Genomic DNA, 14,839 nt, shown 5'->3' with positions numbered 1-14,839 from the left:
CCTGGAAGAATGGGCATAAAAGCAGAACCATTATCATGTTGAAAGTACTTGAATGAGCTTTTGATGTGTAGTCAGCTACAGAACAGCAATGAGCCAAGATTGGGAAGAGGAGTTGTGCTGGAGAGATGTTTATGGACAATGAGTTGAGTGAGACTTCAGGCCTGTAAAGTTCACCACTTACTTTTCTTTTCCACCTGTGTTTTCCTTAAAGGTACAAGGAGTTAAAGGAGTTTTCCTGGCAAATAGAAAAGTAAATGGTAAAGTGAAAACTTACATCACTTACAACAAAGGTCATGATTGGCAATTATTGACTCCACCTGCAACTGATATGAATGACAAGCCAACCAGCTGTCATCTGGTAAGCTTCTCTCCAGATAGTTACGCTGTTCAGTTCTTCTTGTTGGTTTTAATTGCTAATTATTATTGCCTTGAAAGTCGTGAGCTGTTTTCTTGGAATATTCAAACATTTTTGTATGATTCCACTCTGTTGATTCATTTTGTGCAATATGTGACATCACAAGGTGCCTGCATACTTAGTTGGTCTTGCAAACAGGGAAAGCAGCATGGATGCCAGTACTTCCTGCTTGGTTTTCCACAGCTGCTGTCACGGTGCTGTGCAGCAAGCACAGCAGAATCCAGGCCTTCATGTGACCCTCTGTGCTGTCACATTGCAGCAGAAACCCTTGTTATGAAGCCAAGTATGGTCAATATAAACAGCTTTCAAAATGATTTGCTGTTCCCTGCTGCCCTGTTCCTGACTATTGAAGTTTGAAGCCTATAGTAGTTGTATGATTTGCACAGCTGCAGAGCTATGAAACTTTGGTGGATTTGTGACTAACCAATGACAAGTGCCTTCTGAAACATTGTGACCCAATATCCTACAGAGTACTCGAAAGAAAATTGGCACCATTCATTTTGTACCCTATTGCATCTATCACTTATTCTCTGCAGCAACTAAATGGGATAGAGCTTATAAGCAAGCATTCTTTATGATTGCTAATAATTCTCAATTAATAGCAGTGGCTGAAATAATAATATTCACTGTGGCCACTTTTTTTAGATGCACCTGTACATCTGCTCATTAATGCAAATATCTAATCAACCAATCATGTGGCAGCAGATCAATGCAGAAATGTTCAAGAGGTTCAGACCAAACATCCGAGCAGGGAAGAAATATGATCCAAGTGACTGTGAGAAGATTGTTGGTTTGAGTATCTCAGGAACTTCTGATCTGGGATTTTCATGCACAACAGTGTCTAGAGCCGAGGTTCCCATCTTTTTTATGCCATGGACTAACACCATAAGATTGGGAACCCCTGGTATAGTTTACAGAGAATGGTGCAAAAAACAAAATTATGACAGTTCTATCCCTTGTTAATGAGAGAAGTCAGAGGAAAATGGCCAGACTGGTTCACGCTTGACGGTGACAATGACTCAAGTAACCATGAATTATAACAATGGTGTGCAGAAGAGCATCTTTGAAAACACAACATGTCAAACCTTGAAGTGGATGGGCTACAGCAACAGGAGACCACACAATGTACAACAGTACCTAATAAAGTGGCCACTGAGTGTAGAAGAAGACATCTTATACAGCGCCATGTAAAGGTATTTGGCCCCGACCATTTGTTCACTTAAATGAGTATTACAACCAGGGATTTTGATCAATTTAACTGAGAATTTTTATTTGTGAATCACATGCTCCTTTACCAACAGTAAAGTTAGGTAAACAGGGAAAATTGTAAAGCATGAAAAACTAAAAATTCTAAAACTGAAATGTCAGCATTTCAAAAGTACTCATCCCCCTTTGCTCAGTTAAGGTCAACTTAGTTGAACAACCTCTCAGCTGTTACAGCCAGTAGTCTTTTTGGATAAGTCTCTACTAGATTTGCACAATGTGATGGAGCAAGATTTGTCCATTCCTCTTGCAAAATTGCTCAAACTGTGCCAAGTTAGTTGGGGAGCAGCGGTGGGCAGGGATCTTGCGGTCTTGCCAGAGATGTTCGATCGGGTTAAGGTCAGGACTCTGGGCCACTCGAGGACATCAATGTTCTTCATTTGAAGCCTCTCCATGATTGCTCAGGCAGTGTGCTTTGGGTCGTTGTCCTGCTAAAGGATGAACTTCCTCCCCAGTTTAAGCTTTCTGGCAGAGGCTAGCAGGTTTTTTAATCCAGGGTCTCTCTGTGTTTAGCAGCATTCATCGTCCCATCCATCCTGACCAGATTTCCAGTCGCTGCAGCGGAAAAGCAAATTTAAAAAAAGAAGTTCAAAGTGAATTTGTTATCAAAGTACATATTCCACTATATACAACCCTGAGATGTTTTCTTGTCAGCGTGTTCAATAAATCGATAATAGAATAATAATCATAATAGAATCAATGTAAGTCTGCACCAACTTGGGCGTTCAGCCAGTGTGAAAATGACAACAAGCTGTGCAAGTGCAAAAAGAAATAAATAATAATAGTAAATAAATAAGCAGTAAATATCGAGAACATGATTTGACCTCCAACCCGTACACAATTGACTGTTTAATTATAATTGGCCCATTTTGTTTCTTTCTTTTCTTTACTATCCCTTTAGTTAATATTCATAAATATAATTCCTTTAATTGTATGCAGTATGCTGTCTTATTTCCTGGCATGAATTGTAACAGGGTACATCCACACAAACCGAGATTTGGCGTGGGAGAGCCATCCCGATCTCTCAGGTTTGGCAGGACCGCAGTGTGCATTCCCCAGATTTAGCAGCCCAAGGAAACTGAGGAGTTTCACTTACAGCGAATGTTTTTCTCGGTTATCTTTTTAAACATTTCATCCAGGTGAAGTTGTTTCATGTGTTTTGATCTCTCCCTGTGTAATTAAATAAAAATTCAGTAGCTCTTGTTCTGTCATGAAGTTACATTTCTCTAACCCTTTAATTAAATCACTCACTCAACTAGTTTGTCAGTAGTAAGCCTTTCAGTTTCATCCATCTCATCTTCACCACTAGCAGTGCTTTACTCAACACTGTCTATAATTTCCCAGTCCATAAGGTGATGAGTAACAGGTGTTTTGTCATCGGCAATCATCCACTCATATAGGTTTTCTTCATTAAGACTACTTGCTAGAACTTTGAAAGCAGGTAGGTCCTGTAACACTTCTTGCATTCGCAAGCAAATCATGAACAACTACTTTCTCCTTGGGTACATGAAATCCTGTAAAATCAATGTCAAGCTTTTCTTCAGGCTCATTATCAAAATCAAGGCAGGCCACAACTTAAGCCAGCCATTCTTTAGTGTTGAAGGTTCTACCTTCTTCCACCCTCTAGCAATGAACCAATGGATGGCCTTCATGTTAAATTCTTTAATAAATGTCTGTACAGAATTACCAGCATTCATCTCATCTAAAAGATGTTTCATGAAAAGTGAGCGATCCCTGGCCTTTAGAGAGTGTGGTGTTCCTTGGTCTTACACTTGGATAAGTGATGTACAGTACACTGTAAAAACATTATTCTTACATGTTCAGCTTTGGGGTGAGCGGAACAATTATCTAAAATAAGAAGAATTTTGCAGTCTTTGGGTAGCCCTACAGATATGTAATGTGCTCTGGCTTCTGGCATAAAATATTTATTGATACACAATATCAGTGATAAATTAGCCATTTTAATTTGCATGATGTTACTGTGTAAATTTTAACATCTTTCAAGGTCCTAGGGCATGTACTTTTTCCTATCACCAGTGGTTTGCATCTGTGAGTACCTGCTGTGTTGGAGCACCCTAAAATGGTGATTCGATCCTTAGATTGCCTGAATCCCGTGGGATCATCTGTTGCTGTATTTCTTGGCGTGCATCGCCAGCGTAATGCAGTTTCATCTGCATTATGCACCTGCTCAGGACTGAGGTTCTCGTCAGCTATGAGCTTCGCTCATTCATCCACGTACTTGGTAGCTCCTTCATAGTTTGCAGACCATTTTGGTCCAGACTCTTTATGAATGCAAATTCCATGGGGGTTCTTAAACCTTTGAAGCCATCCTTCACTGTAGTCGCAAGCATGTTCTAATTTAAGTTCTTAATGGAACAACCTAGCTTGGTTCATTATCAGACGGTCTGATAAGTCAACTCCATAACTCCGAAACTGGTGAAGCTATTCAATCATCACTCGATCACGTTCAGTGCTCTTACTGACTCTAGAATTGCTAATGTTTTTCTTTCTGGTGCTTTATATCATACACAGTTGATGAACCAATGAACCAATAAGTCACACAGCTTACGCACAGAAACACCTTGGTCCAGATGTTTTTCAACATTTCAGCCTTCTGTTGGATTGGTACGGACTGATGTTTCCATTTGACACCAACACTGGAACTTACACTTACCTTAGAAGCCAAAGCTGGGGTTAAATTTATGTAAAATAAGCACAAAATATCAGCTCTACCACCAACAAGTGCAATGTAAATAATAAAATAGCTTGCTTTTGTCAAAATGAGTCTCACCACATGTGGTGCAGCATGCACTGCACATAGTGCCATCTGTTGGCCGCTTACAGTAAGCTACACCTTGTAATTTCATCCGAATTAAAAGCTAAACCGAGCCATCAGTTTCCAGAAGATTGGTGGTCAACCTATTAGATATATGGAACATGTACCACTTAGTATTGCGGCCAAAAAGATCCACTTTAGTCTCATCCGACCACAAGACCTTCTTGTATCTTGTAAGTGACGCTATGCAAAGCCTTCACAGGGAAGGAAGCCAGGGCTTCTTCCTTGCCACTCTTCCATAAGTACCCTCCTTATACAAGGCCTTAGAGATTGTGGATCCATGATCTTCATCTCCAGCCACAGCCACTGATTTCTGCATCTCACTCAGACTGACTGTTGGTGTTGTAGTAGCATCTCTTACAAGTGCCATTCTCCTTCAGTGAGTAAATTTGGCATGACCTAGGCAATGTGGATGTTGTTTCATATTTTTTCCACAATGGATTACACTGAGCTCCCAGGTAGGCTCAGTGCCTTTGAGATGGCTCTGTACCCGTCCCCAGATTTGTGCTTCTCTAGTAGCATTTCCCTGACTTGTCTTAAATGCTCTTGTGTCTTCAGTTTGGTTTGGACTGTTGAAAATCCACCATACTGTTGGATCATACAAAGAGAGGAGGTATTTATTCTTATGAATTCATTAAAAGCAGTTGATCCTCCAATTTTCTGCATCAACAAGTTAGAGTTGGAAAAGTAATTTACAGTAGTGCACCTGAGGACAGTTAACATAGTAATTACAACGGGGATGAATACTTTTTTAGCCTTACAATTTTGATTTTTAATTTTTAGTAAATTGTTAACAGGTTTTGGAATATTTCTTTTGACTTGACGTGATGCACAAAGTTTTGTCAAAAAATCCTACTTCAATATATTTTAAATTTAGAAAATCAGACAGTAAAATGTGAAAATAGTTGTCGGGGCTGAATACTTTTTCAAGGCACTCTAGTTTCTGGAGGATGTACATGCTGAATGCATTCTCTCTGTACACTTCATACTCTAGAATGCACAGTTAATATTTATTTACTGGCATAAAGTCTGTCTACAATTTCCATGTTATGGAGTCAAACCAAGGGCTAGCTGGCTGTTAAAAAAAGAAAGTGAAAATCGTAAATAGATTTAAAAATGTGAACTTTAAGTATTTTGTGTCTGAACTCACATTGGTTGGCTATGGATCATGGATTTATCTTGTAAAATTTATTTCAACATATTGGATTATAAAAGAACAGAATGAGAACTATGATCAAAAGCAGGTCATTCTGTCTCAAGTTATATTTTCATCAATAACTCCAGACTGCTGTGATCCAAAGTTGCCGTAATCTTAACAAATTCTGCAAATGTGTCATGATTTAAAATAAGAGCTCTCTCCCAGATGAGCGCAATGCTTTTTATGCATACTTTGAAAGGGAGAATAAACCTGCATCTGTGCAGATCCCTGCAGTGTCTGGTGACCCTGTGATCTCAGTCTTGGCGGCCAACGTCAGAACATCTTTCAAGAGGGTGAACCCTCACGAGGTGTCAGGCCCTGATGGCGTACCTAGTTGGGCATTGACAACCTATGCCAACCAACTGGCAGGGCTGTTTAGGACATAGACAATAGGTGCAGAAGTAGACCATTCGGCCCCTTGAGTCTGCACCGCCATTCAGAGATCATGGCTGATCATTCACTATCAATACCCAGTCCCTGCCTTGTCCCCATATCCCTTGATTCCCCTATCCATCAGATATCTATCTAGCTCCTTCTTGAAAGCATCCAGAGAATTGGCCTCCACCATCTTCTGAGGCAGTACATTTCACACCTCCACAACTCTCTGGGAGAAGAAGTTCTTCCTCAACTCTGTTTTAAATAACTGACCTCTTATTCTCAATCCATGCCCTCTGGTACTGGACTCTCCCAACATCTGGAACATATTTCCTGCCTCAATCCTATCAAATCCTTTAATTATCTTAAACGTTTCAATCAGATCCCCTCTCAATCTCCTCAATTCCAGTGTGTACAAGCCAAATCTCACCAATCTCTCTGTGTAAGACAACCCTGCCATCCCAGGAATCAACCTAGTGAATCTACGCTGCACTTCCTCAATTGCCAGAATGTCCTTCCTTAAACCTGGAGACCAAAACTGTACACAATATTCCAGGTGTGGTCTCACCAGGGCCCTGTACAAATGCAAAAGAACATCCTTGCTCTTGTATTCAATTCCCCTTGTAACAAAGGCCAACATTCCATTTGCCCTCTTCACTGCCTGTTGCACTTGCTCATTCACCTTCATAGACTGATGAACTAGGACTCCTAGGTCTCTTTGCATTTCTCCCTTACCTAACTCTACACCATTCAGACAATACTCTGCCCTCTTGTTCCTGCTTCCAAAGTGGATAACTTCACATTTATTCACATTGAATGACATCTGCCAAGTATCTGCCCACTCACCCAGCCTATCCAAGTCTCCCTGTATTCTCCTAACGTCCTCTTCGCATGTCACACTGCCACCCAGTTTAGTATCGTCAGCAAACTTGCTGATATAGTTTTCAATGCCCTCATCTAAATTGTTGACATAAATCGTAAACAGCTGTGGTCCCAATACAGAGCCCTGTGGTACCCCACTAGTCACCTCCAGCCAGTCTGAGAAACACCCATTCACTGCTACCCTTTGCTTTCTATCTGCCAACCAGTTTTCTATCCATGTTGAAACCCTGCTCCCAATGCCATGAGCTCTGATTTTACTCACCAATCTCCTACGTGGCACCTTATCGAATGCCTTCTGAAAATCTAGGTACACAACATTCACTGGCTTACCCTCGTCTAACATCCCTGTTACACCCTCAAAAAACTCCAACAGATTAGTCAAGCCCTTGGTAAATCCATGCAGGCTCGGCCTAATCCTATTACTGCCATCAAGATGTGCCACTATTTCATCCTTAATAATGGACTCAAGCATCTTCCCCACGACTGACGTTAGGCTAACAGGGCGATAGTTCTCTGTTTTCTCCTTTCCTCCCTTCTTGAAAAGTGGGATAACATTAGCCACTCTCCAATGTTCAGGAACTGATCCTGAATCTAAGGAACATTGGAAAATGATTACCAATGCATCCACAATTTCCTGAGCCACCTCTTTTAGAACCCTCGGATGCAGACCATCTGGACCCGGGGATTTATTAGCCTTCAGTCCTACCAGTCTACTCATCACAGTTTCTTTCCTAATGTCAATCTGTCTCAATTCCTCTATCTTATGACCCTGGCCCATCCATACATCTGGGAGATTGCTTGTGTCCTCCCTGGAGAAGACAGATCTAAAGTACGCATTAAATTCTGTTGCCATTTCCCTGTTTCCCATAACAATTTCTCCCAATTCATTCTTCAAGGGGCCAACATTGTTCTTAACTATCTTCTTTCTCTTCACATAGCTAAAAACGCTTTTGCTATCCCCTTTTATATTCCTGGCTAGACTGAGTTCATACCTGATTTTTTCTCTCCGTATTGCTTTTTTAGTTAAGATCTGCTGTTCCTTAAAACTTTCCCAATCATCTGTATTCCCACTCATCTTAGCCCTGTCATACTTCTTTTTCTTTAATGCTATACAATCTCTGACTTCCTTTGTCAACCACTGTGGCCCCTTCCCCCTCTTTGAATCCTTCCTTCTCATTGGAATGAACTGCATTTGCATCTTTTGTATTATGCCCAAGAATATCTGCCACTGCTGATCCACTGTCTTTCCTGCCAGGGCATCTGCCCATTTAACTTTGGCCAGCTCATACCTCATGGCTCCGTAGTCTCCTTTATTTAATTGCAACACTGACACCTCTGATCTGCCCTTATCCCTCTCAAATTGTAGATAAAAACTTATCATGTTATGATCACTACTTCCTAATGGCTCCTTTACTTCAAGATCACTTATCAATTCCTGTTCATTACACATCACCAAGTCCACAATAGCCTCGTTCCTGGTTGGCTCAAGCGCAAGCTGTTCCAAAAATACATCCATTAGACACTCCACAAATTCCCTATCCTGGGGTCCAGCACCTACCTGATTCTCCCAGTTCACCTGCATCTTGAAATCTCCCATAATGACTGCATTACCTTTAGCACATGCCAATGTTAACTCCCTAATCAACTTGTACCCAATATCCATGCTACTGTTTGGGTGCCTGTACACAACACCCATTAGGGTTTTTTTACCCTTACTGTTCCTCAGCTCAATCCACACAGACTCTACTTCCCCTGTTCCCAAGTCACCTCTTGCTAAGGACTGAATCTCATTCCTCACCAACAGGGCCACCCCACCCCCTCTTCCCATATTTCTGTCTCTACGATAGCACGTATACCCTGATACACTCAATTCCCAGATCTGATCCCCTTGCAGCCATGTCTCCGTTATCCCAACAATATCGTAGTTCCCCATTTTCATCTGAGCTTCAAGCTCATCTGTCTTATTTCTGACACTATGCGCATTCAAGTTTAGAATTCTTAGCCCATTCCTCCTCTCTTTGCTTAAAACACTGTCTATTGTACCTAACCCAGCTCCTTGAACTTCCATCGGGCTAATTGCACCTTGAATTTTGATGACCTTCTCAAGATCACCCAAACCTTCTACACATTTAACCCCATGCTCCTTCTGACCAACCCTCTGTACATGTAGCTTTTCCAACACATGTTCTGTCTCACCTTTCTCCTTTACACAATTAATATTTGGGAAATGTGTATTCCCCACCTGTCCCTTATCCTTCATCATATCATCTTCTCTCGTAATCTGGATCCCTGCCCCCTGCACATCTAGTTTGAACCCCCCCCCGAGCAGCACTGGCAAACATTACTGCAAGAATGTTAGTACCCCTCCAGTTCAGATGTAGACCATCCCTTCGAAACAGATCCCAATGTCCCTGGAACAAAGACCAATTATCCAAAAACCTGAACCCTTCCTTCCTGCACCATGCTCTCAGCCTCGTATTAATGTGCATAATCATTCTATTCTTCTCCTCACTCGTACGTGGCACAGGTAGCAATCCCGTGATTGTCACCCTGGAGGTCCTGCCTTTCAGCTTCCCTCGTAACTCCCTGAACTCTCTAAGCAGGACCCCCTCACTCACCTTACCTACATCGTTGGTCCCTACATGGACCACTACATCTGGGTTCATGCCCTCGTTCTCAAGAATAGCCTGCACCCGATCTGAGATGTCCCGGACCCTGGCACCAGGGAGGCAACATACCATCCGGGATTCCCGATCTGCCCCACAAAATCTCCTACCTGCCCCCCTGACTATAGAATCCCCTAAAACTATCGCTCTCTTCTCTTCCCTCCTCCCCTTTCTAGTTGAGGGTTCAAACTCTGTGCCAGAGGCAGGACCACTACAACTCATTCCTGGTAGGTCATCCCCATCAACAGTATCCAGTACGGTATACTTATTGTTAATGGGAATGGCCGCAGGGGTGCTCTGCTCTCTCTGCCTGCTCCCCCTGCCTCTCTGGACCGTCACCCATCTGTCTACTTCTTGGATTTTTGGTGTGACTACCTCCTGATAACTCCTATCTATCTCTGCCTCTGCCTCCCGAATGATCCGTAGTTCATCCAGCTCCCGCTCCAACTCCCTAACTCGGGCTGATAGGAGCTGCAGCTGGATGCACCTTTTGCAGGTGTGGTCATCAGGGACAACTGTGTTGACCCTGACCTCCCACATACTGCATATGGAGCAGACCACTGCTCTGACTGTCTCCCCCATACCTGAACTGGATTAATAGAATAAGTCTAAAAAGCACCTAGCGACCTTACCTTCTTCCCCTCAGCGAGCAATCACACAGGCTTACCGAAGTCCCCTTACGCCGAAGCCCACTTAGCCAAAGCCCAGGACCCTGCTTCCACGGACTCCGCTGCCCACCCTGAAAAGAAGTCCTGCCTTTTAAAGTGCGCGCTCGATGCTGACGTCACTTGCGCCTGCGCAGTTCCCCCTCCTCCACAGGTATTGACCAGGTAGGACATCTTCAATCTCTCACTGCTGTAGTTGGAGGTTCCTACCTGCTACAAAAGGGTGATGATCATACCAGTGCCCAGGAAGAGCAGGGTGAGCTGCCTGAATGACTATCACCCAGTTGTACTCACATCTGCTATGAGGAAATGCTTTGAAGATGGCCAGAATCAAATCCTGCCAAAGCAAGGGCCTGGACCTGCTGCAATTTGCCTGTCACGACAATACAAACACCTACAGTACATCAGGCTGCTGTTTATTTTTGTTCTTGCTTGTCTTCTTGCACTATTTACTTAATTTAGTTGTAATATGTATGTCTCACTATAATTTATAGGTTTTTATTAGCATGTATTGTAATGTATTGCTGCTGTGAAACACTGGATTTCATTACGTATGCCAGAGATATTAAACCTGATTCTGGTTCTGATCCTATCCGTTGCTTTCTCAGTAATGTTAATGTAATTTTATAAGTCATATATAAAATAAAAGAAATATCAGTTTGATATCCTGTCAGAAGTAAGCCATGGCTTTAAAAACCTAGACATTTAGTTTTATTCAATGAAAACTGAAAACAGTTGAGGTTTTCTGGGTACTCAAGGTATGACAGATGCTGGGATCTGAAGACGAAAATGATTCTTCCTCAATGCTCTTCTCAACTCCTTATCCCTTATTCTAAACCTTTGCCCTGGAAATGCTTCCAATTATCCATCCCTTTTACAATTGTGTATCCCACTACTCTGTGCACTTCCAAGCCCTGCCAGCCTCCTCTACTCCAAGGAAAACAGAGATGTCCCATTCCCGTCAATGTCCTGATAAGCCTCCACTGCACCCTCTCCAGTATAGCATTTCCATGCTATATATGTTGACCAGAGCTGTACACTGTACCCCAGTATGACCCAACAAATATCTTCTTTTATTATAACTGCTTTGGAGATTTTGGGTTTGTGCTGTAGATAATACCCAGCTTTCTCATGCCCTTTCTGGGCTTGCCTTCCCATTCACACCCTCATTCCATATCCTTTGATGCCTCAAACCTTACAAATCTGGGCCAATTTCAGCTGTAAATTTGCATCACCAATCTGAAAAGGCCATAGTCAAAATTACAAGTGATATTCTTTGTGACCACAGTACACAATCATGTCTGTTCATCTCAGTAATTTGCTGCATTTAATTTCACACTATTTAACCCCTGTATCTATTCTGTGTGTGGGTTATTGGGTCAGGCAGTCTTGGTTTAATGCACTCATCCGAAGTATCTTAATGTCCAGATGTGGAATTCCTCAAGGATGCATATTAGGATTCTCCTCCTCCAACAGAATCATGGGAGGATATGGTTTCCAATATCAGAACCAGGTTTAATATCATCGGCATATGTCATGAAGTTTGTTGTTTTGCAGCAGCAGTAGATTGCAATACATAATAAAAACTATAAATCACGATGTATATATTAAAAATTAAATTAACCAAGTTGTGCAAAAGGAAAGGAAAAAAATACAGAGGTAGTGTACATGGGTTCATTGTCCATTCAGAAATCTGAAGGTGGAGGGGAAGAACCTGTTCCTGAAACATTGTGTGTGTGTCTTCAGGCCACTGTACCTCCTGTTTGATGATAGAAATGAGAAGGGGGCATGTCCTGGCTGATGGGGGTCCTTAACGATAGATGCTGCCTTTTGAGGCATGGGCTTTTGCAGCCGTCCTTGATGCTGGGGAGGATAGTGCCCATGATGGATCTGGCTTTTCCTGATCCTGTGCAGTGGCCCCTCCAACCAGTTAGAGTGCCCTCCGGCATACATCTGTAGAATTTTGTGAGTCTATGATGACATAACAAATTTCATAAATCTGCTAATACAATGTTGACACCCTGGAAATTGATTTTAGAGCTGCTAAGCTCTGTAGAGTTGTAATATTTAGTTTTCTTCCCATTCTGCATAAAAAGACTGAAATGTTATAATTGTGAAGCTTTTTTGTTCTTACAGAGCTGACATAAGGAACATGAGGTTGTTTACACATTGCCTCTTGAGCTCTTGATATGGAATCAGTTTATATGAAAAACCTAAGCAGATTTTGGAAGTCTAGGGTGCAGGAGAATTCTTGGGTTGAAAAGGATTAAGCGTTGATAATGCGAGATTGAATCTTCATCTTAATGGTAATAATTATAGAGGGTAAAGAATAGGAAATGGAAACCATATAACAATCACAGCACGGAAACAGGCCATCTCGGCCCTCCTAGTCCGTGCCGAACTCTTAATCTCACCTAGTCTCACCTATCCGCACTTAGCCCATAACCCTCCACTCCTTTCCTGTCCATATACCTATCCAATTTTACCTTAAATGACACAACTGAACTGGCCTCTACTACTTCTACAGGAAGCTCATTCCACACAGCTATCACTCTCTGAGTAAAGAAATACCCTCTTGTGTTTCCCTTAAACTTCTGCCCCCTAACTCTCAAATCATGTCCTCTCATTTGAATCTCCCCTACTCTCAATGGAAACAGCCTATTCACGTCAACTCTATCTATCCCTTTCAAAATTTTAAATACCTTGATCAAATCCCCCCTCAACCTTCTACGCTCCAATGAATAGAGACCTAACTTGTTCAACCTTTCTCTGTAACTTAAGTGCTGAAACCCAGGTAACATCCTAGAAAATCGTCTCTGCACTCTCTCTAATTTATTGATATCTTTCCTATAATTCAGTGACCAGAACTGTACACAATATTCCAAATTTGGCCTTACCAATGCCTTGTACAATTTTAACATTACATCCCAACTTCTGTACTCAATGCTCTGATTTATAAAGGCCAGCGTTCCAAAAGCCTTCTTCACCACCCTATCTACATGAGACTCCACCTTCAGGGAACTATGCTCTGTTATTCCTAGATCTCTCTGTTCCACTGCATTCCTCAATGCCCTACCATTTACCCTGTACTATTTGGATTATTCCTGCCAAAATGTAGAACCTCACACTTCTCAGCATTAAACTCCATCTGCCAACGTTCAGCCCATTCTTCTAACCGGCATAAATCTCCCTGCAAGCTTTGAAAACCCTCCTCATTATCCACAACACCTCCTACTTTAGTATCATCAGCATACTTACTAATCCAATTTACCACCCCATCATCCAGATCATTTATGTATATTACAAACAACATTGGGCCCAAAACAGATCCCTGAGGCACCCCGCTAGTCACTGGCCTCCATCCCGATAAACAATTATGCACCATTACTCTCTGGCATCTCCCATCTAGCCACTGTTGAATCCACTTTATTACTCCAGCATTAATACCTAACGACTGAACCTTCTTAACTAACCTTCCATGTGGAACTTTATCAAAGGCCTTGCTGAAGTCCATATAGACTACATCCACTGCCTTAACTTCGTCAACATAAACACCACAACAAAGATCCAGTGGTATCCTAAAGCCCTTTCATCTGCATTCGTATCGGGATCTGTGAAATTAATTTGCTCTTCACTATAGAAGGAAAAGGGAAAGTGAAGTTTTTCTCATAGTTACCCAACAGTGTGTTTGCTTCGTGTCTGCACTTGTTTCTTACTTGTATCCGGGGTGGAAGCAATATCACTATATACATACCATCCCTAATTTCCCTTAAACTACTTGCTGGAACAACTGTATTCTATATAGTGAAAGTACTCTTGTACAGAAGCTGGGAGGGAGTTCTATTTTCTCACACAAACAGTGGAGGAACAGTGTGATACTCATATGTCTCCATGATGTGAAACTTGCACCAGTGAAGTAGTCCACGTCCATCGTTCTCTCTAAGCTGCTCGGGTGTGCAGTAACTGAAATGCTCCTGTGCACATAGCCTTTGTGGCCACGCAGCTGGAGATTTCTCTTATGTGACGTTAATGTAATTTTGAAATTATGGTAATATAATTTTGAAATCTATGTTAATATAATTGTGAAATGCCCTGTAATTATGTGTTAATGAATATAATCCATAAATTTTCTAAATAATAAACGTACCATAACCTTTACTTTGAAATATTTTAGAGCTTCAATGTATTTAAATTGTCAGTGTTTCAAGTTGCAACACTGTTGTAAAAATAAGCACCTCATCTTCTGTAACAGAGATACGATCTGTAACCTCACCACCATATTGCCTCACTTCTAAAGGCTCTATGTTCATTGCCTAAGTAAATGCAGATGCAATCTTTCAATGCAATGCAGAAACTCTTTCCTCGCCAAACCCTGGAAAAGCACTCAAATGGTCTCTCTACAACATGGCAACTCTTTGCTCTACTCAACCTGTGCATAATGATGTCACCATTTTCTCTTAAAGGCACAGGTAGCTGCTATCTTACCATTACCAGGGTAAATAAGTGCACTTTAACATTAAAAAAATGATATTCAACAAT

General features: G+C 41.7%; 1 protein-coding gene across 4 annotated transcripts in view; it reads left to right on the top strand.

Annotated features, from left to right (window-relative positions):
• sorcs2 (sortilin-related VPS10 domain containing receptor 2) overlaps window positions 1-14,839 on the top strand; it is a 727,841-nt gene that overhangs the window by 585,634 nt on the left and 127,368 nt on the right. For all 4 annotated transcript variants that reach the window (XM_059964841.1, XM_059964844.1, XM_059964843.1 and 1 more), the window contains one exon: window positions 212-358. In XM_059964841.1, the coding sequence (XP_059820824.1) occupies window positions 212-358 (147 nt within the window). The remainder of the gene's footprint in view (window positions 1-211; window positions 359-14,839) is intronic.

Source organism: Hypanus sabinus, chromosome 3 (genome assembly GCF_030144855.1).
Source record: "Hypanus sabinus isolate sHypSab1 chromosome 3, sHypSab1.hap1, whole genome shotgun sequence".
Classification (NCBI taxonomy): domain Eukaryota; kingdom Metazoa; phylum Chordata; class Chondrichthyes; order Myliobatiformes; family Dasyatidae; genus Hypanus; species Hypanus sabinus.
Note: the sequence above shows the minus strand (reverse complement) of the source record. Positions and strands in the feature narration are given on the sequence as shown.